The sequence below is a fragment of the Callospermophilus lateralis genome, chromosome X (assembly GCF_048772815.1).
Source record: "Callospermophilus lateralis isolate mCalLat2 chromosome X, mCalLat2.hap1, whole genome shotgun sequence".
NCBI lineage: Eukaryota > Metazoa > Chordata > Mammalia > Rodentia > Sciuridae > Callospermophilus > Callospermophilus lateralis.
In genome coordinates, this window is record NC_135325.1 from 120,658,580 (window position 1) to 120,686,567 (window position 27,988).

The following is a 27,988-nucleotide window of genomic DNA, read 5'->3' on the forward strand; positions in this document are numbered from 1 at the left end:
AAAATATGAAGAAAACAACTAATTACACATATGTAGAGGTAAGGCAAAATGGTACTAGGTCCTTGTACTTGAATTCTTATTTTCTACTCTAGGTACCAAAGGTGCAACAAAACAGGACAGAGTCTCTGCCTTTGTTAAGGTCACATTCTAGTGAGGATAGCTATTATCATGGCAAGTGAAAGTCATGAAGGAAAAAAAGCCGAGATGAAAGGTAATATAGGGGCAGGACTGCTACTTTAGAGAGTAATTAGGTAAGGTCTCAATGTCCAGGCCTGGTTTGTTTTCTATAATTTAAAAATATAAATAATAAAGTATTATTCACGTTCTGAATACTTGCTAGGTATAAGCATGGGGCTTGGTTTTGCAAGGGATTATAATAGGGAACAGAAATGTTATCTATATTTCAAGACTTTTCACTGTCTACTTACCCAGAAGATTACAAGCTCTCTGAAAACAAGGGCCAAGTCTTTTGGTCTGTCTGTATCAGTAGTACTCATAATAGTGTTTGCTGAAGGGGTAAAGTGGACCTTTTTGTTTTTCTCTGTAGTCACATGACATGTGGAAGTCATTGAGATGCTGTTGCTAGGATAACCTCACTGTATTACGTAACAGTTCAGGTTATTTCTTTGGCTAGAGCAGAGTCTAGAGAGCAGTGGAGGCCAGAAGGAAAGGTACGTTAAGTTATATAACCATTAACTCTAGTTGTAAAAGGGAGACAAGTTTGAGCCTTGACCTGCTTGTCAACCTTAGATTCGGTACCTCTCTCTCCTCTTGGGGCCTTTCCTCTCTACCCCTCTTGTCCTCCCCGCTTCTACTTTCTGCTTCTGAGTATTTCTATCTCTCAACATATATATTGTATTGTTTTTTTTCCTATTAACCATGATTTGCTAGTGTCTTCACCAAAGGTTCCATGCTGCACATCGTAAGTGAACTTTGAAGTGGTCACCAGAGAGATCGGTTAGAAGAACTGGTCCACAGTGTGTGAGAGAGCAGGAATGTGATATCCAGAAGATTGCCAGCGTGGATTTGTCCTTTTTAGTGGAGAGGAGGCAGGAGTCCCAACAGTAACCAAGGATCTGTCCATTTAGTCCCCAGAAAACAAGAAAGACAGGGTGGTATCCCTAGTGGGCTGAGTGGTTGGTCAGTTAGTGATCTTACCCATTGGTGACAAGGCAGTAGGCCAGAGTCAGTAACTTCTGATTAGTTTAGTTGCTTATCTGAATAAAACAAAAGCAAGTTTGTACATTTTAGATACATTTTTGTAGTTCACTAGGTAGCTAAGGAAAGTGCCCACGTTTATGAACAATCAGCCTTTCTTAGGCATGCATGTTCAGAGTTCTGAGTATTACTGAAGTAGAACAGAGAACTAGGTGAACTGCTTTTAACAGGGAGCTCCCAGGCAATCTCAGGTAGTTTCTGATTATGTATCTTTGTCTAGCTCAGGGTAGAGACAAGGATACAATTTGTTTGAAAGCATATGGCATATGATTTGAATGACAGGCATTTAAGAAAATTTCCTCAATGTCTGATAATGTATACATTTTTATATTATGTTAATCATAAATATTCTGTGTTGCAATTTTTGTGTAGGTTTATTCCAGAGCAAATGAAAAAGAGCCTTGCTGTTGGTGGTTAGCTAAAGTGAGGATGATAAAGGGTGAGGTAGGAAAATGCTAATTTAAATTTTTTTCTTATACTTCTCTAAACCCAGACACTACATTTCAGTTTGAATTTGTATTTGAATTAATACCAAATTTAAGTCACTTTTCTATAATGTTTTCACTATATGTTCAGTATATTTAAGTTTATTGATTTTTTTTCTGTAAAGAATTTATTTTGAAAATAATTCAATAGGTATAAGTTTTTGCTCTTGATTTAAAAATTAAAACTGTGAGAAGGAATGATTTTATGTATTTCTCAGTTTTATGTGATAGAATATGCAGCATGTGATGCTACATACAATGAAATTGTCACGATTGAGCGTCTACGATCAGTTAATCCAAACAAACCTGCTACAAAAGATACTTTCCATAAGATCAAACTTGAGGTGCCAGAAGACTTAAGACAAATGTAAGTTTATACACAAGAAATGGTGAGAACATGCAGATGATATGCAGTGAATTTAAAAGAATATAAATTTTAAAATAGGACAAGTCAATTTTTAAGTTCAGTAAGCTTTGGCAAAAAAATGGTTTGGTCTCAAAAGTAATTGGAAAAGAACTTATTTTGTTTTTTCTAGTTATATAATCACAGCCAGACTTGGTGCTTGTTTAAACTTAGTTGGCTAGATACATAACTAATGAACATAATATATATTTTTTTTGTAAAATAAACTAACATTTTTGTAAATTTCAAGATTTCAGAACTGATAAAAATAAATATTACAATTTTGACAAATCAAATTCTAGACTATGAAAGTTCCTCCAGATTTTTCCCCTTTAGCTAAAATATTTTTAAATAAATGCACTAAGCAGGGTTAAAAAAGATTGAAGATATGTTTATAATATTTGATATAGAGTAATGGCTAAAGACTTCAGATAAGAGATTACTTTTTCAAAATTTTATCAAGGGCATATAGTAAGTTTGATTTGGACATACTGCAACTCAGATAAATTGCAGATCAGAATACATAGAAATCCTTTTTTATTCTAGAGGTTGTATTTATATGTAAATTTTCTGCCTTCTCATTCATACTTCTTTTTCTTTTTTTCTTTCCTTCAAATTTATCATCTGTTTTAAAGGAAAACCAAAACAAAATTAGATACCCAGTAGCTATCCCCATAAATTTTCAATATTGACTCAAGGAATCTACTGACTTATATGTAACCAAAATTGGGAAGCCTACAGAGAAGAGTGGTTCCCCTAATTATATTTCCTTTGGTAATCTATACCCACAAGTAATTCTTTTAGAACATAAATGTTTCTTTTTTTTCTTTTTTTTTATAAAATTAAGTGCTTGATTTGACTGTTTCAAGATATACAACAAAGGAACTAATCTTTTAAATGGATATAATGTATTTTGCATAAATAAAATTTAATATGAATCCATGATTCTCCTAAGTATAAATCTGAATATATTTTTGCCAGTAGTTAGTAATCACTCAACAATGGGTTTCTTTTTATTTCTAGGTGTGCCAAAGAATCGGCACATAAGGACTTTAAAAAGGCAGTTGGTGCCTTCTCTGTAACTTATGATCCAGAAAATTATCAGCTTGTCATTTTGGTGAGTGTTTCCAAGTTGTCTATTTTTGGTTTGTTTCATTTGGGGAATTTGCTTTGATAATAACGTTGTTAACTTAATCATTTAGTCCATCAATGAAGTCACTTCAAAGCGAGCACATATGTTGATTGACATGCACTTTCGAAGTCTGCGCACTAAGTTGTCTCTGATACTGAGAAATGAAGAAGCTAGTAAGCAGCTGGAGGTATGTCACTTTTCCTAGCACTACTTGTAAGGCTGTCTTGAGTAAAATGTACAATTCCAAAACTTGAATATGGGCAGCTTGTCATTCATTTAGTATTTCTTAATAATTCATTTTAGCTTAGAAAGCTAAATTGTATGAATCATAATCATAGTAAAGTTTTCTTGCCTGATGTTTCAAAATTAAGCAGTTCATATATTTGATGGGACTTCTGGTCAATGCACTTTTACTGTAAGTTTGTCAAAGCTGCTAATAAAATGAGGTAATGCTTCTTCCATATAACATGTTATCATTAAAGTACTAGAAATTATTAAATATCTAATCATATTCCTTTCATTATGTATGTTTATTTCTGTTTAAAAGGGTATAGAACTTCTTCATTCTAATTGGTTGTCATTCTTTAAAACTCCTGTCTTCAGATTCCTGCCAGAGGCTATTTCCCTTACTTACTATTTCGTCTCTTAAGGTGCATTTTATCTACTTTTATTAATTCTCCTATAATTTCCATCATCATACATTTATTTTCATTGATAACAGTCTAGTATTTCCATCCATTACCATAGAAACTAAATGGATTATGGTTCAATGTGCCAACTCAAGTAGATTACTGTCAAAATCCAGATTTCCTTATCATTATTCATTTCATCAGGGGGAAAGCATCAGTTGAAATATTAAAAAAAAAAAAAAGTTCCAAACTGAAGTTTTGGAGAGAAGGTAGTCAAGGCTATATTCTTGTAAAACCCTACAAAATTTGCTACATTCCAACTTGATGTGTGATTACTGAACTATAGCAAGAGAGGAAAATTTTACTTTGTTTTCCTTATGGCCATGGAGGTCTGTTTGATTGGTTGTTTTTTGTTTTGTTTTGTTTTTCTCATTCTTTCTCGATGTCCCTGTGTTCACAATTTTGTGGTTTCTTTAGTGATTATCTTATAATTTATAGGCCAGAGCAGCCTTCTTACTTTTATTGTGAGTATTATAAAATACAAGCATATGCCTCTTCTTAAATGCTCTATTACCATATCTTTGGCTTACCATTTATCAGTGAATCATCAGTGAAAACAAGGAACCAGGTTAATGAACCCGTACTCAAAAAGCATGACTTCTTGGAAAGTCCTAGAAATATTTAATGAATTTTACTACTCTAATCTAAAAAAATGGAAATTGTACTTATAAAATTATTTACATTTAGGTATATTCATTCAATTATCAGTGTGTTGAATAATGAGAACAAGTGTCTAGTGTGCATGCCTATCTTCCTTCACTACTAATATTAAAGAGATTCACATATTCCTATAAGAAATTCCCATTTTCAACATGAGCCACTAATACGTTTGGTTTGCATTAATGGCATGCTAGAACTAAACATTAAAATTTTATATACTATTTAAAAGACAGTGATTATCCACAAGTTTGGGGTATCAGTGGAATTTAGTTTTGTCATTACTGAATATATTTGAAAGAGCTCATTATACTTGTGGATCCAGATCACAAGGTCTTACAGACTCTGCTCTAATTTTAGGTTTCAGATGCATATGTGAGATAAGTTTTAAATCTTTGGCATGCTGTAATCAATTTAACTTCTATGACAGCAAGTCTTAAAATTCCTTTTTCTTAGGTTTGGAGAAAAGGGAATATGTTCTTTTGATGCCATCATTTAAAGAGAGGGATGTTTAGAACACAATACCTAGTGATACTAAGTCCTAAATATGTACTATTTCTAGGAAAAAAAATAATATCCTTAAGTAAAAATAAAATGTTCTATAAAGATGACATTTTCAGTGTTTTTGCCTAAACAATATTGAGTCTGTCAGATCCAGTGAGCTGGTGTTTATTTGGGAACATTTGATCTGCTTAATTGCTGAATTGTTGATATTGGTTAACTAAGGCAGCCTTGCAAATAGGTTTTCAAAAGTTACCTTGGAAAATTGTCAACAAGCTCTTTCCTTTAATATCAAATGGCATAGACCTTCAGTAATAACTTAAAAAGTACTTATGCTGTGGGAGATCTTTTCTAAAATTAGTTTTCAACTGAAACTAATTTATAGACCCCTAATATACAGGGTCAAGATAATTTACATGGCTGACCTAAATACAGTTGTCTTAATAGTTGATAAAGCATATTCATCAGATGTGTATTTCTCTTCAGAGTTCAAGGCAGCTTGCCTCAAGGTTTCATGAACAGTTTATTGTACGAGAAGATCTGATGGGTCTAGCTATTGGTACTCATGGTGCTAATATTCAGCAAGCTAGAAAAGTACCTGGGGTCACTGCTATTGATCTAGATGAAGATACCTGCACGTTTCATATTTATGGAGAGGTAAATATTTTACTAACTAGCCCCCTGCTCCAAATCAGTGTTGCTTCTGGTTGATCATTTTGTCTTGAAACTTTCCTCCTTTTTATTAGGATCAGGATGCAGTGAAAAAGGCTAGAAGCTTTCTTGAATTTGCTGAAGATGTCATACAAGTTCCAAGAAACTTAGTAGGTGAGTCAGAAATAACCATTAACATGCACCACAAAAATAAAATTCAGGTAAACAATTTTTATACCAATAGAATCCAATTTTTCCTCACTCGGGAGTATCACTTAATTTAATTGCAATCTTTGAAATATAGTTTGTTGCTACCATGTTGAGAAAGTGTTTACTGGGTATCATATTCAGGTTATATTATCAGAATGTATGCAAAGGAGATTGCTTTGGTAGTTAAAACCCAGACTTCTCACTGTATAGTGTCTCTATCTTAAAATTGACTGTTTTTTTTTAAATGAATGATAGTTGGTATCTTTATAATTCATAGTAGATAGGTATTTGATTTCCCTAAGAGGGCTATAAAATATAGCATCAATTTTAATTATCTCAACTTGACAATCTGAATGCAAGTTACTTAAATCTAGTACGTTTTTAAGCCAGAAGTAACTAAATGTCTCTGGGACTTTCTGCAAAGTTACTGGTAACTTCTTATTTTAACTTTTGAGTACTGTTCGATGACCATCACCATCATGAGTGTCAGCAAATACCTAAGAACATTTCACCAACCCTCCCAAATGCTGAGGTATTTTTAGTATAACATCAAAAACAGGTGTAATTTTATCAAGGAAATTAAATATGATTTTAATTTGTAAGTAAGATTGAGACCTATTGCCTGTAAATGTTTAATCTTTTAACCTTGAAATCATGATTGCTGTAGGAGGTAATGCAACTTCTTGGGAAACTTTAAAAAAAGAAAACAAGGACGACTATTGCATTTTGTGGACATATTTTCAGAACTATATAGCCTGCTTTTTATCAGCATAGAGTTTTAAACATCTTTAGTGTCATTAAAAAACACTAGTAATGGTATTTTTCTCCCACAGAAAATCAGCTTAAAGATAAAGTACAAATACTAGTGAAATAATGCAGAATTAATAGCTCCGTTGTATACTACAGACAAACTAAAGAACATGAATGTGTAATGTTATTGAGGTAATTCACATACCAGTTGTGTAGAAAATGTATGTATAGCACAGGGTGAAGTGAATATCTCAGGATGGTGAGATTATAAATGATATTTATTTTCTTTGTAGCTTGTTAAGCAAGTACTTACAATTTTAAATAAGAAATATTATTGTAAATTTGGCAAATCTTATGAAAATATAGTTTTTTTAAAAAATATCAAATTGATGATGCTTATATGTCTCATAAAACATTGTTTTAGAGAAGGCATGATGGTAGGGGAAGGTGCTTGGGCATAGGGGTTGGCTCTGGATTTTAGTCTTTAGCTTCCTTGGATCTTCTCTCCTCACCTATCAAATAAGTATAAAATATTCACCTTACAGAATTATAAAGTACCTAGTGCAGTTCTGGGCATAATAGTGGACTCAATTCAATTTCCTTTACCTTATTCAAAACAACCTCATTTCAGTAAAGCAGAATTGTAGTCAATTGTCTGTTGGGATTTAAAATAATTGTTTAATAATTTATTATTAAATAAAAGTAGATTCTACCTATAGTCTTAACTGGAAAGAAGAGGATCTCTGAAAGTATCTTTTACCAGAAAGCCTTGTGAAGTAAATCATCCTGTTTTTGGTTGTGTTGTGTTTCTATTTAGTAAAGTGAGAGTATTCTGTTTTTGAGAGGGCTTCTACAAAACTGGCAATGTTGGGGACTTTAAGAAAGCATTTTTACATAAGATTAGGCAAGGCAATCTTTAGGGGAGATGTCATAATCAATATTACAAGAGTTTTGTTAGGTCTCACAATATGATTTATTATCTATTTTTCTCAAACTCTCTTTAGTGTGTATAATGATTTCCTTTTCTTAAAATTTTCTTTTTCTTCCCTGGCTTTGACAATGAATTTGTTTAATTATTCAGCTGTGTTAAACTTGTACAATTCTTAGGATAGTCAAGATATTATCTTAATAGAAATATGCTAAAATCTCATTTTTCTTTTTTGCTAACTCATTTAGACTTTTATTAAAACCAGCATTGATTCATGAAAATATAGCTATTATAAATAAAAAGAAACTGTGGGCTGGGTAGAGTGGCACAACCTGTTATCCAAGTGATTCTGAAGGCTGAGGCAGGAGGATTGCAAATTCAAGGCCAGATTCAACAACTTAACAAGACCCTGTCTCAAAATTTAAAAAAAAAAATTAGAAGAATTAAAAAGAAGTAAGGAATGTAGTGGTAGGTAGAGCATTCCTGGGTTCAATTCCCAGTACCCAAACAAACTATGGAAACTCCATCCAGGTAGCTTCACTGTCCCTACTCTTCTCCTTTTTATTTGAATAGGACCAGAAATAATTGTCCAAAGATCCTAGGTCAGGTGTTCTAATTTAATGGCATCTGTTTTCTGACCACTGAGTGGACCAAAGGCTCTGATGCAGCTACACACAGCAAAAATGTCAAAGTTGTGCTCTAATTACAAGAGCCACAGGATCCTTCTGTGAGGAGATCTTTACTGAATTCTTATCTAGGATTGGCTCAAAGCAAATTTTGGCTTACATGTTTTTCCTCAGTTCTGCCTCAGAAAAGCTAGTGGGGCAAGCATGTGATGGATACCTTGCTGAGCCCTTGAAATAAGATACAGCTCACACACAGATTTCTAGAATTAGTAGTTATTATATTTGTAATGTCTTGCTTTATACTAATGTGTGATGATGGCTCTGAAAGCAATTATGTCCCAGTGATGTATGCGGCTGGAATTTCTAAAACGAGGGAAAGAATCCAGTGCCTATTTATTACTAGTACTTGAACTCTGTTTTTTTAGTGAAGAGTACTTACACAGGTTTTAAACTTTTGCTTTTCATTATGATTTTCATTGTGCTACCTTGATCTTTTATTCTATGATTTTTGACTACTCCACAGGAATAATATTTTAACAGACTGGCGTGAGAGATTGTAATCCTTTTAGATCTATGTATACCTGCATAAGCCACTTTTAAACTTAGATTATCTTTTATAAAATTCTAAAAATGAGAATGAATGGATAAAGAGGCAGATTTAAATCACATGTAGATAAGAATCAAAATTGTCAGTTGAGCATGGATATTTACAATTATTCTTTCCTTAATTCCTTTTGTAGAACTTTGCAGAATATTAAAGCACTACACTACCAGCAAGTTTAACCTCCTACGTATGCAAAGTAATAGACTATCTTTGGACTTCCTTAGAAGTTTGAATTACCCAATCAGTTCACAAGTATTAATCAACTGTAGTACCTGACCAAAGGCATTTAAGTTATGATGACCTAATCAAGGAGAAAACTAATTTAACTGTCACAACAGGGGCCTGTTTAAATCTCTAAATTCTCTGTGTGTGTGTGTGTGTGTGTGTGTAAACACATACATGTGAGATAATTTACAGGAGAGTGTGCTCAGAGGGACTAAGGTGTGTTTTTAAAACCAAAAATGAATTATTCATTTCTTACTTAGGTAAAGTAATAGGAAAAAATGGAAAACTGATTCAGGAGATTGTGGACAAGTCAGGAGTTGTGAGGGTGAGAATTGAGGCCGAAAATGAGAAAAATGTCCCACAGGAAGAGGTATGTTATATTTCATGTTTCTGATTTGTCTAATAAAAGTAAAAGTCTTCTATTTTTTATCTGACATACTAACTTAGACCTGTCACATATGTATATGTGACTGTAAATATTTTGATCATCCAACATGCCTGATATAACTAACAGTATAGTTGTACATGATGGCCTCTATCTGTTGTCTAATGCTGTGACTTCAGATTAGTCATCTTAACCTATGTAAATCTTATTTTCTAAACTTTAAAATGGTTAGTTACAAATTTTTTAATATGAAACATACATCACTGGGTTTGGCATTAATGACAACTTAATGAGATAATGTGTGAAAATGCTTTGTAAAGCATTTTCAAATGTTAGTGTTGCTGACAAAAACAAAAGTTCCACCTTTTACATTTTTTTTTTTTTAGTTTCAGGATTATGTGTGCTTATAGTTTTTTTATCTTTAAATTTTATATAACTTTTTTTTTATAACTTTCACTTTTATTTTCCTGAATATATGCCTTTTGGTAGCAACATTTGAAGTGTTTGTATGGGGTGAGGGAAATGAGGTTATGCCCTTCTGTGCAGTAGTACTCTTTAAGATACTGTCACCTCCAAATGTCAAATTTCACACATCTACCCACTTTTTGTGAAAGATTCTTTTAGTTAAATCCTTTGCAGTTTTTTAGTGCATGATGTTTATATACCAAAGTACTCTATAAGTTACATTCCTAAAAAATAATCATTTATACAGTTATGGAGTTAACAAGTCTTAAAAATGGTTCTTTTTATTTTTTGTGTTTTGTGCTTGTTTTTAAGGAAATTATGCCACCAAATTCCCTACCTTCCAATAATTCAAGAGTTGGACCTAATCCCTCTGAAGAAAAAAAACATTTAGATATAAAGGAAAACAGCACCCATTTTACTCAACCAAACAGTACAAAAGTCCAGAGGGTAAGAGTTATTTTGTCAATTTGGAAAACATTAAAAGTAATTTTTTTTGATTCAGATGTCACTGTTGGTGTTTTGAATATTTTTTTTCCTGGTTAGACTGGTGAACTACTCATGGTCTATTTTTTTTAGATCTGCTAGTGAACTGATGAGATACTACAAACCAAAGTAATACATACTTCTCTGTTTATTCAGAACGACAACTCTTAACACCATAAACATAACAGGATTGCATTTTTCTTTTGAGGCTGTACTTTATTTTTTCCATGCTCTATCTCCTTTAAGTTTGCAGGGCTTGTAGCTCAAAATGTGCCTTTGGTTAAGCTATTTTTAAAGATAAAAAGACCAGTTAGAAACTCATTTTCACTATTTGAACTAAGCTATCAATTTAGAAATGGGTTTTAGAAGTCCTACAATTAAGTCCTACATCCAGTCTTCTGTATATCATTTGTTAAGAGTTTTTATAAATGCTCATCATCTCTAGCAGTCAGAGAAATGCAAATCAAAACCACCCTAAGATACCATCTCACTCCAGTAAGATTGGCAGCCAGTAGGAAGTCAAACAACAATAAGTGCTGGCGAGGATGTGGGGAAAAGGGTACACTTGTTCATTGCTGGTGGGACTGCAACTTGGTGCGGCCAATATGGAAAGTAGTATGGAGATTCCTGGGAAAGCTGGGAATGGAACCACCATTTGACCCAGCTATCACCCTCCTCGGACTATTCCCTGAGGACCTTAAAAGAGCATACTATAGGGATACTGCCACATCAATGATCATAGCAGCACAATTCACAATAGAAAAAAGTGGCATCTATACACAATGGAGTATTATGCAGCATTAAAAAATGACAAAATCATGGAATTTGCAGGGAAATGGATGGCATTAGAGCAGATTATGCTAAGTGAAGCTAGCCAATCCTTAAAAAACAAATGCCAAATGTCTTCTTGAACTGAACAGAGGGAAAGAGCATGAGGAAAAGATTAACATTAAACTGAGACGAGTGATGGGACGGAAAGGGAGAGAGAAGGGAAATTGCAAGGAAACGGAAGGAAACCCTCATCGTTATACGAAATCACATATATGAGGTTGTGAGGGGAAAGGGGGGGGAGGGAGAGAACGGAACAACAATAGATGAGGTAGAGAGGGAAGATGGGAGGGGAGAGGAGGGGGAATAGTAGGGGATAGGAAAGACAGCAGAATACAACAGTCACTAATATGGCATTATGTAAACATTGTGAATGTGTAACTGATGTGATTCTGCAATTTGTATTTGGGGTAAAAATGGAAATGCATAACTCACTTGAATCAAATGTATGGAAGATGAAAAAAATAAAAATAATAAAAAAAAGAGTTTTTATAATATCACTTGCAATCCTTACACTTCTTTAGGTATTTAGTGGTTTGATCAATTGTAGTAGGGAATTCCAGAAACCTGAACTCAAGTTTTGGCAAGTAGGAAGACACTCATTGAAAAATATATTTTAGGTTTATACTTTAAATGTTTATTCCCCTTGTTAAAAAAGACTATAAATGATCATTCTTGGTTGGGGGCTGGTGAAGGAGTATTTGTGGGAATGTGTATTAATTTTCCTGCAGACAAAGCTCAGGGCTTTCATGCCAATTACTTATCCAGTGTCATCTGTCACCACTCTTCTCTCTTGTACTCTAGAGAAGCTTTGGAATTCTTTGAACATTATCATATTTTGTTGCTTCTAGATATATGCAGTAGAAAACTTTGTGTTTATGCTTCCTAGAGCACTCATTCTCCTCTATTTCCAACCTCACTTTGACCTTACTCATTTCTTTGCTTTCGTACTTGCTTCAGGTTCCCCTTCCCTGAACACATCAAGAACCTTTCCCTTTGTGCTTCATTGTGTTAAACCATAGCATAGAACATAGATCTATACAGTGTGGTTTCCCTTCCCTGAATGCATCAAGAACCTTTCCCTTTGTGCTTCATTGTGTTAAATCATAGCATAGAACATAGATCTATACAGTGTGGTTGAGGAGATCAACCACACTGTATAGATCCTTGAGGGCAGCACCCCCTACCTGGCCTAGGAAGGCTGTTTTTGGAAAAGATGTTATAACTCAAGTATCATTTTGCATAAAACTGTAATTTCAAGTGGGTTGGATATTCCTCTCTGCTGGGAAGCCTAGTTCTCATACTAGAATAGGTAATCACTTTTTCCTGGTATCTCTATTAAAGGCCACCATTCTACTTTATTTTTTCTTTTAATTTACTCAGGTCCTCTGGATAGGTGCTTAAATTAGAGTAGCCTTTGGTTAGTAAAACAATTTGGACCTGGTGTAAGAGAAAATATTTTTAAATGATTTTCTTCAAGGTCAATCTAACCAAGTCTGTAACAGAATTTTAAAGCTGGTTTTGGTGATTCTGTGGGAAGGGTGTAGCATTCTCTTACGTGGGATTTTAGAAAACACAATTAACAGCTATGTAACAAAGTTAGGTGGCCAAAAAAAAAAAAAAAAAACATGAGTTAAAATGATGTTTTTGAGAAAGGAATTCTGATTTATAGACCTGATGATTCCATACTTTACATGTTACATGTGCAAAAACAAATCAGTATGAAGTCCAGGAGTTTTTATTGGCTCCTTTTTAGGTGGCCAGTGCTACTCAGAAGGCAGTTCCTTGTCTATTAGATGAATGTCAGTCTGAAAGTGGTGTTTTTCTGATTTTTCAGTTTTGTTCTTCATCAACAGCCATGCTCACGTACAGGGGAAAAAACCCTGTGCCAGCCCATTCATACCTTTTAGATGCTGTATACTGAATGTGAGCAGGTAAAACCATCCCAGCAGTAGCAACACTTATCAAATGAATGCCCTTATGAAAGACCAATGCTTTGCTCAAGGGAGAGCTTCTTGGTTTCTCATACCTTTTATCTTTGCCTAGAGAGTTATGTTATATCTACAGCAAAGCTACCATCATACTTTTCCTTTAATCGTTTATAGATATCAGTAACCATATGTATCCAATAGCAAAATATTGAAATATTCTCAATTTTGAATGTATGTCATAATTGCCTACTTTTTACAAATCTCCCCTAGGCTTCCCTATTGCTTGTGATGAGAAAGAGTTTATTTTCTCATTTATAGTGATGAGTCAGAAGTAAAAATATTTACATTATGCTTTTTAAAAATCTGTTCTCTTTTATTATAGAATATATAATACTACAATCTAATAGTCAATTATATAAAGTATGCAAAAATTATAACTTTCACTAGTAATTGAGGGAAGTCAATAGAAGGAATCATAATTTTTTACCCATCCAATCAACCTAGAAAGGAAAGCAAAAGGAGAATACAGTGAAACATTCTTTCTCACATTGTTGATGACAGTTTCAATACATGTAACAGTGTAAGAACATTTTATTAATATTTTTCAAATATAAAAAAGTTCATGTACTTTATTCTCATTGTATGACCCCTGGAAATAGTCTATAAATCTAATACAAAATGAGGAAAATGTACATTTAGAAAGTTGATGATATCAATCATTTTTATAATTTTAAACAATTGAAAGCAATCAAAATTTCCAGATACACAGGAGTGTTAAATCCTTCATTGTAACATCTATATTAGCAAGGAGTAATTTGCAGACCAAAACTGATTATTTTGAAAACAATCAAGCCACAGAAAATGTTTTATATAGTAATAAATGGAAAGATGGCATATAAACGACATGTACACTATAGTTTTAACTATGCCACAACTAAGGAACCGCTAATGATTTTATTTAATAAATATCAAAGTGGTATCCATAGAGAGAAAAGAAAATTTTCCCTTTAATTCATCCTTCTAAAATTTTCAGAATATGTTATTGAAATATATATGGTATTGCTATTTGGGTCATGAATGTGCCTGTATCTTTTTTATCTCTCAGCTTGTCAGTGCATTTTTCAATATCCTAATTCTTTTTGTTCCTGTTTTGATTGTACTCTGTTAACTCAACAAAATTTAGGTTTGTTTTTTTACTTTTGAAATCCTGGTATCTAGTTTTGAATTATTTTCTTAAAGAATTTGATTTAGTAAAACTTGTAATAAATGAATTAGAGCATTTATCTATACTTCTCATGTTAAAGCTTGCATATATTTGAATTATATCTGTGTTTTTTGCCAACATTTAATAATTGCTATATTGATCTGTCCTTATTCAAAATAGATGTGTAAAATACATCAACTACTTTTGTTTTTATATATTGATTTGTCTTTTCAACAAACGTTTATGTACCTATTGTTCACCAGACCCTGTGGTAGAAATTTAGTAATTATTTGTATTTTTTCAGAGCAGTCATCACTAATTTTATACATTCATTGCTGTAATTTATTTTTCAGGGTATGGTACCATTTGTTTTTGTGGGAACAAAGGATAGCATAGCTAATGCCACTGTTCTCTTGGATTATCACCTGAACTACTTAAAGGTGAGGACAGAAAAAATATTTTATTTTTCTGGAAAATACTTTTATTTGTATTAAACATCAACTCTATTATACATTGCTAATATGCTATGAGAACAGGAAAAATTTAACTTTCAATCCTTTTGCACTAAAATATAAAAACTATAGTGAATCTTTCAGCAGTTCGGAATCATTCTAGCCTGTGCATAATAATGTATGGCCTTGTAAAAGAAAATAGAGAAAATACTTAATTTTTTTAACTTGAATATATTCCTTCTAAAAACACAACTTACTTTTTTATTGTAAATTTAAGAACCTAATATTCCATTCTCAATAAATTCCTGTATTTCTGCTTATTCTCTTAAACCCTTACACTCAATTTTGGTTTTCTTATACCTAGCCATTTAATCCAATTGATTCGTTCTAGCTTTTGTGGATTTTTTTCCACACTAAATTTTGTGTCTAACACTCACCTTTGTTGTTTCTTTTATGTCATTTATCAAGGAAATTCCAGCATTTCATGAACTACTGTGTTTAAATGTTTGCCCTTCATATTTTCTCTTTATTCTGTTTTTCAAAATACAAACTATTTGTGTCTTCTTGTAATTGCTCATTTTAGTTAGTGTTTGTACAGTTCTACCTCTAGATTGCAAGCTGGGAGGTAGGAACCAAACGGCTACAAGGTATAGTGAAAAGAGCACTGGATTGACAATATAGCTATTTGCTTCTAGTCTCTCTTTAACTAAGAACTAGCTATATGACTTTAGGCAAGTTATTTCCCTAAACTAAATGCTTTTTGAAATTCCTTTTGGCTTATAATATATCCTATAATATAATGAAATGTACTCTTATCTCATTTTTATAATTTCTTCTTTGTACTTCTATTTATCAAAATTATAACACAGCTGGTATTAAATAGTCTTTAAAAAGTAATCCAGCTTTCCATTTTTTATGGCACTATCCTAATAAGATTTATTTTTCTGACTTAAATAAAAAGAGAGCAATTATATGTAAATCAGAGTGAAAGGAAGAAATAGTGCAGTAGCTGGGCATTTTGTTCATTCTTAGTGATGATCAGTTAATCATTTAAAATGGAAGGTTTCATCCAGCAAGGTTTGCATGGGTAGGATACCTTTTTGATTTGCTTTTTGTTGTTGCTGTTATTGTTGTTAACAGTGTGTTTTGTGTGTGATCTGTTGTATGTGTTTTTCTTCATTTCTTAGCTTAAATGATTGTAAAGACCTGGACAGTTAGGGTTGCACTGTATCAAATCCCTTATTCTTTTGACTAATGTTCTCTCTCAGATCTTTTGATTTATTCTTCACAATTGAATAACTTGTTGGTTATCAGCAGCTGTCCTGTTTCCATTCTATCCCCAGATCTTCCTTTGATTGGGCCTGGCATCTCTCACCAAAAGGTGACTGTTTTGCCTCAGTGGTATTACCCTGGAATACCATTCTGTTATGCAAGATCCATATATCCATTCCAGGAGCTATTATTGTACCTTTGGAGGCAGCCACTCACTCAGCTGCATTCTCTCCTTTACTCTTGTGTGGTTTAGAGCACAGGTGATCCTTAACTGACCTTTCTTTTCCAGATGCCACACCATATTTTAGGAACTTAAGCTTTTCAGGGGTTTTTCCAGTGACTTTTTATATAGACAGTCTCTACAATGACTTCTACTTGACTGAAACACCCAGTACTTACTGTAGTTATGGTTCTGATTCCCTGTAGCCAGTAAATGAGATATTTATGGGTAGATCAGAAGGACAAGGGTTTAAAATTAGGTTTTTGTCTGGATTTGACAGACTATAGCTTATTGGAAGTACTGTTTATAAGGGTCTGACAGTAGATCCCGGCTATATGTTTTAATCATCTGAATATATACTGTTTGTTGTATTTGTTGTAGTAGAGTTGTAGACTTTAAGGGGTTTTCAAGGAATAATGTAGGACTGAACTGTTTTGTTCAGTTATTAAAGTGTTTTCCCCTTTTATATAAGGAATATCAGCATTTTTTAGTTCATGGAAAATAATTGTTCCTAACTATATAATCACATCCAAAAATAGTATATGTTCTTTTAAAGCAAAAGATGCCCCAAACTCAGTGATTTGTAAATTGAGATCTTAACTGGCAAATCTATTTTAATTAAGATAATTTACATTGTGTTATTTTTGAGATTAGATGGCTATACTTTAAAATGTCATTTATCTGTATTTATATAGTTTAATATTGCTTTATTCAATATCCTATCATCAAGAAGTCCCAAAAAATAACATATTTGTGCCTTAGCCATAGAATAATTGGATAATTGTGCCAAATCAAATAAACATAAATTTTATTCAGTATAGTTTTAATTCTAAGTTTTTATTATATTTCTAATTCTGGACATCAATAACCGTTATCTATAGTAATTTTCTTTTTTAAGGAGACCAATTTCCTGATAATTTTGTGTAACAGTGTTTACTATAAATTTAGAACTGAAATTTAAATATTTCCAGTATATTTTTTATCTGATAAAAAGGAGAAAGATATTATTAAGAAAAATGTCAAATTATTTTTACTGTTATCTTGTATATTTTAAATAGGAAGTAGACCAGTTGCGTTTGGAGAGATTACAAATTGATGAGCAGTTGCGACAGATTGGAGCTAGTTCTAGACCACCACCAAATCGTACAGATAAGGAAAAAGGCTATGTGACTGAGGATGGTCAAGGAATGGGTCGAGGTAGTAGACCTTACAGAAATAGGGGGCACGGCAGACGCGGTCCTGGATATACTTCAGGTACAAACTAAGCATTTTACTCAGTAACTTTATCTGTTCCTAGACCTAATAGCTGCTAATCTCTAATATCATTAGAACCCCATTATAACAACTTCTCACTACATGGTTTCCAATTCACAGTGGGTCAAATTGTGTTTCAAGAGACAGAATAAAACTAATAATGACACATAGTTCAACAGGGCAGTTCTGAGTTCTGTCCATGTTCTGATTGGGGATAAATCCACTCAAGCCCTTGTGTGTTGATGACTTAAGACCTCTCCTGATTTTATTACTGTATAGCCAAAACTTTTTTCATTTGTGTACTGTGGCTCATTTTTTGTCAGGCATGTGCTGGTCATACTTGCTGGATGGACTATGTAAATCAGGGGTCTGCATCCTGTGACTCATAAGGTGATTTTGAGTGGCATGGCCAATGTCAGCCCTAGACACAGTCAAGAAGTAGGCGAAGTTTCTCTTTGCCTTCCCAGTTCTTCTGTCCGTGCTTCTATCTTCTTTCCCAGTATCTTTCAGTGAACCCGGTCCCCACCTACCAGTGCCTACTGTCTTTCTTGCTCAACTGTGTATCTACTATGTTACTTGCTAATGATGGTGTAAGGTATAATCCATCTCACAAATATTTGCATTTCAAAAAGGAACTCTTTAAGATGGAAAAGCCTTCAAGATCCACAGGAATGAAGCTATAATGGTGAAGCTATAATTGGTCATTAGCTCCAACAGAGGAAGAGAGAGGGAGGGAGAGAGGGAGGTAGTAGAGTTGATATTCTGGAGTCGGGGAGAGATACCTACTCCTAAGGCCAACCTTGAACCTAACCCCTAACCCCTCTCCCAACACTCCGTTCTTTTTACCAATGAATTTCACTTCACCATGGAGCTCTTTTCCCACACTCCTATCCCCTCCACTATTAACCCCTCAGGCATACTGAGGTTTTCAAAGTATTCCTTTATTAATGATCAGTTAATTCAGTGGGAGTGGGAGGGAAGGTTGTGGGCCAAGCATCGGACAAACACATCCCCCTAAGAGACCCTTCCCTGAGATAGATGTCATGGTGGCCTTCATTTCTGCCCTTTCAGAGGTGACCAAAATGTGTACATTCTCCTCTGTTCCCAGGCCAAATCTTATAACAAGCTCTCTTTATAGATTTTTTGTTTATTAACGTATTGCACTGAACTGTTGTAGACAACTTTTTCTCCAGAGAGCAGATGTTTAAAGGAGAACAGCTGTTTACAGATATGGCATACTCAGATTTGAATTTAGATAGCTAATAAAATATCTTTTTTTAAAAAATAAAACCCAAACAGTAACTGTTTATAAATCACAAAATTACATCTCAAATATTTCAAAGCACAACATTTCAAATTTTCAATTATTTGTTTTACAAAATGGAAGGTGTTGATACTCTGGTGGGCTTCTAAATTGGGAAGAGTATTGGATTACCCCTGAATCGTCTCTGGAAGCTTCTGTTAACCTTTTTTTTTTTTTTAAGTCGGACAATGGTATATAACTTTTAACTCTCGATAGGAACTAATTCTGAAGCATCAAATGCTTCTGAAACAGAATCTGACCACAGAGACGAACTCAGTGATTGGTCATTAGCTCCAACAGAGGAAGAGAGGGAGAACTTTCTGCGCAGAGGAGACGGACGGCGGCGTGGAGGGGGAGGAAGAGGACAGGGAGGAAGAGGACGAGGCGGAGGCTTCAAAGGTACAGAGGTTTTCATTATTGAGAAATAATGGTGAACTGTAACAGCTGGCTGAACTTCCATGAAACAGCTTAGTGATGCAGTGAAGTACTGTCAAATCCTGTCTCCTTTTTTGTGCTGACCATCATAGGAAAGTATCAGACTTTCCTTTGTATAGTAACACAGTATTAGTTTTGGTTTATGTTGAATATATGAAAAAACACAGATAAGTAGCTAATTAGTTATCTTCATTAAGTACTCTGAAGAAAAAGCATTTGATTCTTAACTGAGATTGACCTGTTTATGCTGTATATAATACCTTCTGTTTCTTGGTAACAGAAAAGATTATTAACAATTATGTAACTGGAATCACTAGGCTATCAATTACATTTTAGTTTCTGTGGTTGGTCTACATAGAGGACATGGTATTAGAACTTCCATTAAGCACTTGAGAATCAGTAACTGTTAAACCTTTTGAAAATCCTCCTGTAGGAAACGACGATCACTCCCGAACAGATAATCGCCCACGTAATCCAAGAGAGGCAAAAGGAAGAACAGCTGATGGATCCCTTCAGGTAAAACTTATGTGACTCTTTCCATAAATTATTTGAATACAGTAATTTCAGTTTTGAGTTTTACTTTCTTTTTAAACATGTTCAAAGAATTCAAATTTGGGAGCATGTGAAGTATTTTTCCTTCAATATTATAGTTGTAGGCAGTCTTAGTCCTCTGTGACAAGTATACAAGTAAGAGGATTTCTTTAGAGAAGATGGAGTCTGAACATTAGGAAGACTTGGACAACCACTTTAGGATTTTAATACCATTGAGGACCCCCCTCAAATCCCTAAGAAAAGGAACATTCTGAAATGTACTAAGAGACAATAAGTGAGTACCGTAGGCCCCTTGTCCCCTAAATTTCAAGACTAGGGTATTCTCCTTGAGTAGGAAGTATGGGGAAGCTCTCTCTGCTTGCAACTAATAGTTACGATAGATAGGGCTTATGATGTTCAGGTAGTCTTCAGGCAAAATTAACCATTTGTTTTAAGATGGTCTATTCTGAGGATCTCTTCTCAAATGGTCATTATCAGTGGAAAACCCAGTTTTCAAGTAATTTTAAAATTACCTCAAGCACATCGGGCATCTTTGCTACATGCCTCCTGTGTATGTTTTATCTTATTCAATCTTACAGCTCACTGAGATAAGTAGTTTTATTATTCTGTTTTATATGTGAGAAAACTGAAGTCATAGTCCTTTGCCCATATTCACATAGCTAGCATGTTGTGGAGTGTTATTCCAACCCTGGTGGCAGATTTAAGAGTTTCCTCTATTGATTGGTTTAGAATCAGCACTCATTATTAGAAATAAATGTTAAGAACTTTATGGTAAAATATTTCTTATAGTTCATATCACCTCTAAGTAAATTTTAACTATTGGTATTTTCCTAAGGAATAGCATAGAAAAGGCCTTGGACCTAGATTAAAAACTTTGGCAAAATATTACCATAATGTCCTTTTCAAAGATACCAGGCATTTCTCTACTAGTTTTGTGCTTCTTCACTTAAACTGACAAGTTTCATGAACTTGACAATGTAAACATATTGGTTAAAAGTATGCATATTTATAATTATAATGGAATACTGAATAAAAATGTTTTCTGTGTGAGAATGCAAATGAATACAAAGCACTGAACCTTTGACAACCAAACATTTAAAACACAGGCCTAAAATTTTAACATACTTTGCAATTGAAGTCATCCATTTGGACACATTTTTAGCTTATACACTTGAAGCACATAAATATTTGTTTTAGGTACACTGGTCAATATCTTTTCTTCTATACAGCACCAGGACTTCTGTTAGTAGTTTTCAGAATTAGCACAATATTTTGTAACTTTTAGAATGTTATTCTAAAATTACATTAGTCCTTATACTGTTCTAGGATGCTAGTCCTTCCACAAGTTATCATCTTCAGATTTCCTTCTAACATTCAGTTCTTCACAGTTCAAGTTGTAGGATCATCTGAATTGCCTTCCTGAAGCACATGCTACTAGAAAGCAGTAGTCATATGCAATGGGAATTTTAGTGCAGAGAAACTTAATCATACCTATGATAGATATAAAAGTGCAAACTAAAAGCTGTCTAATAAGTGAATTAGCTGAGTTCTTATCCTGGTAAATCCAGAATAGGAAGACATTGTTTTGTGTTTCTCCTCCTGGGTTCCACAGTCTTTGGAGAATAGCCTGTTCTTTTTTAACTCCAGCATTAGCATAGCATGAGGTATGTTTTACACACGCACACACACACACACACACACGTGCACACATACACACACAGTGCTCTATACTCTCTATATAGCATTGTATCTCTCTTCTGGTGTTCAGTAATACTAATTCATTTTAATTAAATGTTTCTCACTGTTTATTCTGTTTAGAAGGAGACATGGTAGGATTGTGAGTTTTTCTCTAACTTTGGATGCAGTGAGATGACCAGTATGCTCCAGTTAAAGAAGAGTATTTTCAAATCATAAACCAAATAAAGAACCCACCTCATCTTATTTCTTGCAGTTCTTCTATGCTTATCTCCATTTCCCTTTTGAACATGTGGAATTTACACTTCAGACTTATTTTTCTTGTCAGGCCATTTAAAGATTAAAATAGGATATGGTCTATATATAACAACTATAACTTGTTTTAGATCAGAGTTGACTGCAATAATGAAAGGAGTGTCCACACTAAAACATTACAGAATACCTCCAGCGAAGGTAACCGGCTGCGCACGGGTAAAGACCGTAACCAGAAGAAGGAAAAGCCAGACAGCGTGGATGGTCAACAACCACTCGTGAATGGAGTACCCTAAACTGCATAATTTTGAAGTTATATTTCCTATACCGTTTCTGTAATTCTTATTCCATATTAGAAAACTTTGTTAGGCCAAAGACAAATAGTAGGCAAGATGGCACAGGGCATGAAATGAACACAAATTCTGCTAAGAATTTTATTTTATTTTTTGTATTGGCCATAAGTGACAATTTTTCAGATTTGCACAAAAAGGATCTTAAAATTTGAAACATTGCTTTTAAGTATACTTAGCACTTCAGGGCAGGATTTTAGTTTTATTTTTTAAAGTACTAAGCAATGATAATATTTATTAATTTGGACCATTTTCCTGCATTGGGTGATAACTCACCAGTTCATTTCAGTCTTTCTGAATAAATAGCATTTATGGTAATCATACTGGACTTCTGTTTTCAATCTCATTTAGGAGTCTATGAAATGCTATGTCATTTCATGTCCTGTGTCAGTTTATGTTTTGGTCCACTTTTCCAGTATTTTTGTGGACCCTGAAATATGTGTGATGTGACATTTGTCATTTTCATTAGCAAAAAAAAAAAGTTGTATGATCTGTGCCTTTTTTATATCTTGGCAGGTAGGAATATTATATTTGGATGCAGAGTTCAGGGAAGATAAGTTGGAAACACTAAATGTTAAAGATGTAGCAAACCCTGTCAAACATTAGTACTTTATAGAAGAATGCATGCTTTCCATATTTTTTTCCTTACATAAACATCAGGTTAGGCAGTATAAAGAATAGGACTTGTTTTTGTTTTTGTTTTGTTGCACTGAAGTTTGACAATAGTGTTATTGAAAGGGATGTGTAATTTTTCTGTATAGACAGGAGAAGAAATAACTATCTTTTCATTTGAGAGAGGCTAAAATGTTTTCAGCTAGGAACAAATCTTCCTGGTCGAAAGTTAGTAGGATATGCCTGCTCTTTGGCCTGATGACCAATTTTAACTCAGAACATTTTTTATTTTGTCCTCCCTAAGTTTTGTGAAGTTTTTCACATTTTAAGTTCAGGCTTATGTGGGGGAGATAGGAAGGTCATTTTCATGTACACATAATAATCCTGCAAAGTACAGGTACTTTGTCTAAGAAACATTGGAAGCAGGTTAAATGTTTTGTAAACTTTGAGATATAAGGTCTGATGTATAAGCAGAATTGAAAAGCAGACTAGGATTGGTTAGCAAATAATACATTTTTTTTCCTTTTTTGGATGTGTTGGATTTTGTTTTTGTTTTTGAGTCTTTCTTTTTTAAATGAATGAAATTTACTGAGGAAAAATATGTGAAGGACCTTCACTCTAAGATGTTATATTTTTCTTAAAAAATAACTCCGAGTAGGGGTACCACTGAATCTGTACAGAGCCGTACAAACCGAAGTTCTGCCTCTGATGTATTTTGTGAGTTTGTTTCTTTGAATTTTCATTTTTGTTTCTTTTCCTTGCATACAAATAAGCATATAAAAATGGCGACAAACTGCACATGATTTCACAAATATTAAAGTCTTTTAAAAAGTATTGCCAAACATTAATGTTGATTTCTAGTTATTTATTCTGGGAATGTATAGTATTTGCAAACAGAAATTGGTACCTTGCACACATCATCTGTAAGCTGTTTGGTTTAAAATACTGTAGATAATTAACCAAGGTAGAATGACCTTGTAATGTAACTGCTCTTGGGCAATATTCTCTGTACATATTAGCGACAACAGATTGGATTTTATGTTGACATTTGTTTGGTTATAGTGCAATATATTTTGTATGCAAGCAGTTTCAATAAAGTTTGATCTTCCTCTGCTAAATTGATGTTGATGCAATCCTTACAAATGATTGCTTTTAAAATTTTAAGATAGGAAAAGAAATCTATAGAAAGTGTTCTGTTACAAAATGTAACTGTTGCCATTGGAATTTTCACATGTCATAGGAAGTTAGCCGTTATCTACCAACTTTCAAGAACTTACTATTGTTTAATAAAGTGAAAAAAATCAGCAAAATGGTACAAAACACAATGTACCATTACAATATGCACTAAGTCTCTTTTTTACAAAGGCTGAATTCAGCAAGGCGCTAACTTGCTTAAATGTGAATTACTAACTTCTAAAACTGTAATTTGATTCACATGTTTTCAAATGGAGTTGGAGTTGATTCATATTACAATATTTGTGTGCTAAATGTGTATGTTTTTCAGTTTGAAGTCATGATGTTTTTAAAATCTTATTAAAGTTTCAAAACTCTGAAGATTGTTTATCTAGATGTAAATTTTTATTAAAAAGTTGCACTTATGAAAAAGCAAAAATATAGTCTGACAGATGTTTGCTCCTGGTTTTAAATTTCTATAAACCTAAAACAATATTGATGTCGGGGATATTTATCATGTAAAGCAAATGTGTGATTGCAGTTTATCTTTTAGGTGTCCTTAAAAGGCAAAAATGAAGATACTTGAAAATTCTCCATGTTCTCAGTTATAAAATTTAAATACATCTTATAGGATGCTGCTAAACCATATTAAATACATACTCCTACCTGTGCACCCATAATGATATCCTCCCTTTAGAAAATATTATTTCAGTATAGTTTAAAAATATTTTGATATCAATGTCTTAGTAATAGAATTTAGGTAGAATGTATCTAGGAATTAGCTATTGTGGTCACTTCAAGAAACTCCAGCAAGGTTACAGCCTTTAAAGAGGTACAATTGAGAGTTGACAGTAGCACCATTCCATCTGCTATTGGAATCCAGAGTGATGCTAGACAAATATTTCTGGGAGAGGGGGTATGCCCCTTTGTTATCTGCTTTTCAAATTTCCTCTGTGGTACTTTTCTGATTTTCTGATGTTGATTTTGCCTAGCAGGGCACAGTCCATCTCTAAGGAGTAGGTAGAAATGCCATTAGTAACTTGTTTCATAGTAGCTTTCAGCCCTACAAAGGAAAAGCCTATTGGCAGCCACTGGCTTGACACTCAACTTGGCTGACTTAGAAGCATTTCTGTCATCTGATCATGATCTTAGAGCTCCTGGTGGTTTTGACTGTAGTGGCTTTTAGAGTCCATACACTGATTCTAATTTCTATTGAACCAGTTTGTCACATGGCCATAAATGGCATTTCCCGTGTAAACCTCAGATTCTTCTGATAACCAGTTATTCTGAAATATTCATTACCAGATGCTAGTCTTGATTGCTCAGAAGGCACAACTGTTGCCAGGATTTAAATCTTGAGCATCTTTTTCTCAGTGTATTTTTCTTGAGCTTTTTTCTCTCAGAATTTTTCACAAAGAAACCAAGAAAATCCTTTTTTAAAATATTTTTTAGTTGTATATGAACACAATACTTCTATTATTTATTTATGAGGTGCTGAGGGTCAAGCCAAGTGCCCCACACATGAGAGACAAGCACTCTACGACTGAGCCACAACCCCAGGCCCCACCGCATCCCATCCCACTTGTCTGCTCTTATTTTAATGCTAAGGAGTTTTATGTTACTGGGAAGGCATAAAAAGACTTTGAAAATTGTGCTTGCTAAATGATTAAAGACAAAGCTTCAAATTTGAGTCCTTAAACGTCTTCCAATTTCTGTGTACCGTACACTTGATTACAGGGATAGATTGAAATTAGAAGGAGGGAAGATATAACTGTCAACAAAAGATGGTTACAAGGAATCCTGGGAATTGGGGTTTATTACCATTATTCTGTATCATGCAAAACATGGATGGTTTATGTTGAAAGAACTCATTTGTTCAAATATAAAGTTATTTTGATAAATAATAAGGCATCTTAGTCATATTTCCATGGAGATCAAGGCCTGTAAGATATTGTATGAAAGAATAGTGTACTAATAGTGCTCAAGGAATCTGTCCTTAAAACTTGCTAGTGTAGCACAGATAGCTGCATGACAGGAATGAGAGAAATGAGGAGGTGAATTCCACATTTCTACATCAGGATAAGTCATTTCATCTCTACAGATTTTAGTTTCTTCTTGGATTAAGGAAAATTAGTGCTGGGGGTACTAACTCCAAAATTGTTCACACATTAACGAAGTGTATGGCTAAAGCTACAAAGAATAAGTGCTACAAAGCACCGCCTACCTGATTTCATTTGGTTCTCTTAAGTATTTACTAAACTTGCACTATATATGCAGGTACTACAGAAGCTTCTTAGAGATACAAGGATAATAGTACAAGAGCTTGGTGAGTCCATGAGCATTTTCAGTACATAATACCAAGATGTACATGGTGAGATGAGCCCACATAGGAGGGACATGACCTAAATTGGGGCCTGGCATGGAGTCCTTTATTAAAGGTCTTCCCAGATGAAGTAAAACCTTACCTAAGACTTATACAAAAGGAGTGAGCCTGGGAGCATTGAACTAGGCATGGAAAATCCAGTGTATCCAGAAAGCATCCAAAAGTTCAGTGTGACTAAGATACTTTGAATTTGAGGAAGAGTGGAGATAAGATTGCCAAGGAGGACGTAAGGTACCTAGTTAAAGATGCTGGGCTTTAATGAGTCTTTGAAGAGCTTTACACAATCAGATTTAATTAACAAAAGTGTGGAGAACCCAACAGGAGCTCCTACCTAACTGCCCAGTAACCAGCTAGCAGAAGGAGGGTGTACACAAACTGAACTCTGGCTTGGCTAGCTGGAGATTTCAGTGCCTTGGAGTTCAAATCCTGCTTCCCACAGGGTCACAGGTACTAGCAGCTAGGGTTCCCAAAAAAACTCTGCTAACAGTTGGTATCTAAACTCAGACTACTGAGTATGTAAACCTTTATTTGAGTCTCCATGTGCAGTGCTGTTAGACTTGCTCTTTGGAAAGATAGATGCACAGGGAAGAAATAGTACAGCCCCAAGGTGCAATCAGCAATGCCCAGGCATTGGCATGGGAGAATGGTATCCTTGTGCCTCTTTCCCTTCTCTAATGATGTCCTCATTGAAATCTTTTATATGTTTCTTTTTTATGTGCCCTAATTCAGCATCTAAAATCACTGGTGAACATGCTATCACAGTGCTTATTTATAACCATAAGTTCCAAGGGCCTTGGAAAGTTCGTTGTATAAGGAAGGCATTTTGAGACAGTGTGATCCTTTGACACTCCACCCACCCTGTGAGCTCTAAGGAGAAAGAAGTTGGGAGAAAAGAGCCCTTGGCCCCCAAGTGCCATTGGAAAAATTGATGCAACCTAACCTTTAGATTTGAAATGTGTCATACAGTGTCACCTATGACCCTTTGGAGAAAATTGAGGCACAACCTGTGGGGCTTCTGTACACTAACGGAATTGGACTCCCAGCAATGGTCATTAGAGTCCATTGAGGCTTGAATTACTTATATGATAAACAGGCTACCTCCAAGAAATAAGTGAAGCTGAATGGCAAGCATTTTGGGTTTCATGCAGGATTATCTTTTTTTGCCAAATTAGCTCGGTTGACCACTGGAAAGGGAGCAAATATGACAGCACTGTATTGCATTAGATGTCCCAGGAAATCTCATTCACAGCCACTAAGAGGAGACTTCCTGGGATGTTGAATGTACAGAAGAACAATGCTACTGAAGTCTGAACTGCTTTGTGACACCTTGGCATTTTAATATGATTGTATGAAAATCCTGGGTATCTATAATAATTGCCATCAAGTGATTTTAAATCATAGAATGCTGGAAAAGTCGATGGGATCTTATATAAAGACATCCGTCACTTTTCTCCCTCTGCCATCCTTTGGAGCTGATTTATACTTCCCCCCAAAAGGAACAGTGAGATATGGGGCCCTGTGAATGTGGCTCACATCTCAGCAAAAATGAAAAGGTAGGGGAGGAGCACCATTTTAGTTTTCCTTCTGAGATTTTCTCAGGCAGTACATTATGGTTCTGGGTCTTTTAAAGGGATTATTAAATACAAAGATAGTAAAAATA

At 34.2% G+C, this 27,988-nt stretch overlaps 1 protein-coding gene across 9 annotated transcripts in view; it reads left to right on the top strand.

The window, feature by feature from the left end:
• Fmr1 (fragile X messenger ribonucleoprotein 1) overlaps positions 1–24,326 on the top strand; it is a 37,969-nt gene extending 13,643 nt beyond the window's left edge. For 2 of the 9 annotated variants that reach the window (XM_077106303.1, XM_077106309.1), the window contains exons 4-16: positions 1,591–1,662; positions 1,922–2,070; positions 3,130–3,223; positions 3,309–3,425; positions 5,572–5,742; positions 5,832–5,910; positions 9,340–9,449; positions 10,242–10,376; positions 14,729–14,815; positions 17,378–17,573; positions 19,093–19,275; positions 19,745–19,827; positions 21,945–24,326. In XM_077106303.1, the coding sequence (XP_076962418.1) occupies positions 1,591–1,662; positions 1,922–2,070; positions 3,130–3,223; positions 3,309–3,425; positions 5,572–5,742; positions 5,832–5,910; positions 9,340–9,449; positions 10,242–10,376; positions 14,729–14,815; positions 17,378–17,573; positions 19,093–19,275; positions 19,745–19,827; positions 21,945–22,106 (1,638 nt within the window). In that variant the 3' untranslated portion in view covers positions 22,107–24,326. The remainder of the gene's footprint in view (positions 1–1,590; positions 1,663–1,921; positions 2,071–3,129; positions 3,224–3,308; positions 3,426–5,571; positions 5,743–5,831; positions 5,911–9,339; positions 9,450–10,241; positions 10,377–14,728; positions 14,816–17,377; positions 17,574–19,092; positions 19,276–19,744; positions 19,828–21,944) is intronic. The other 7 variants (XM_077106305.1, XM_077106304.1, XM_077106307.1 and 4 more) reach the window with 7 other exon arrangements.
• Positions 24,327–27,988: the final 3,662 nt, after the last annotated feature.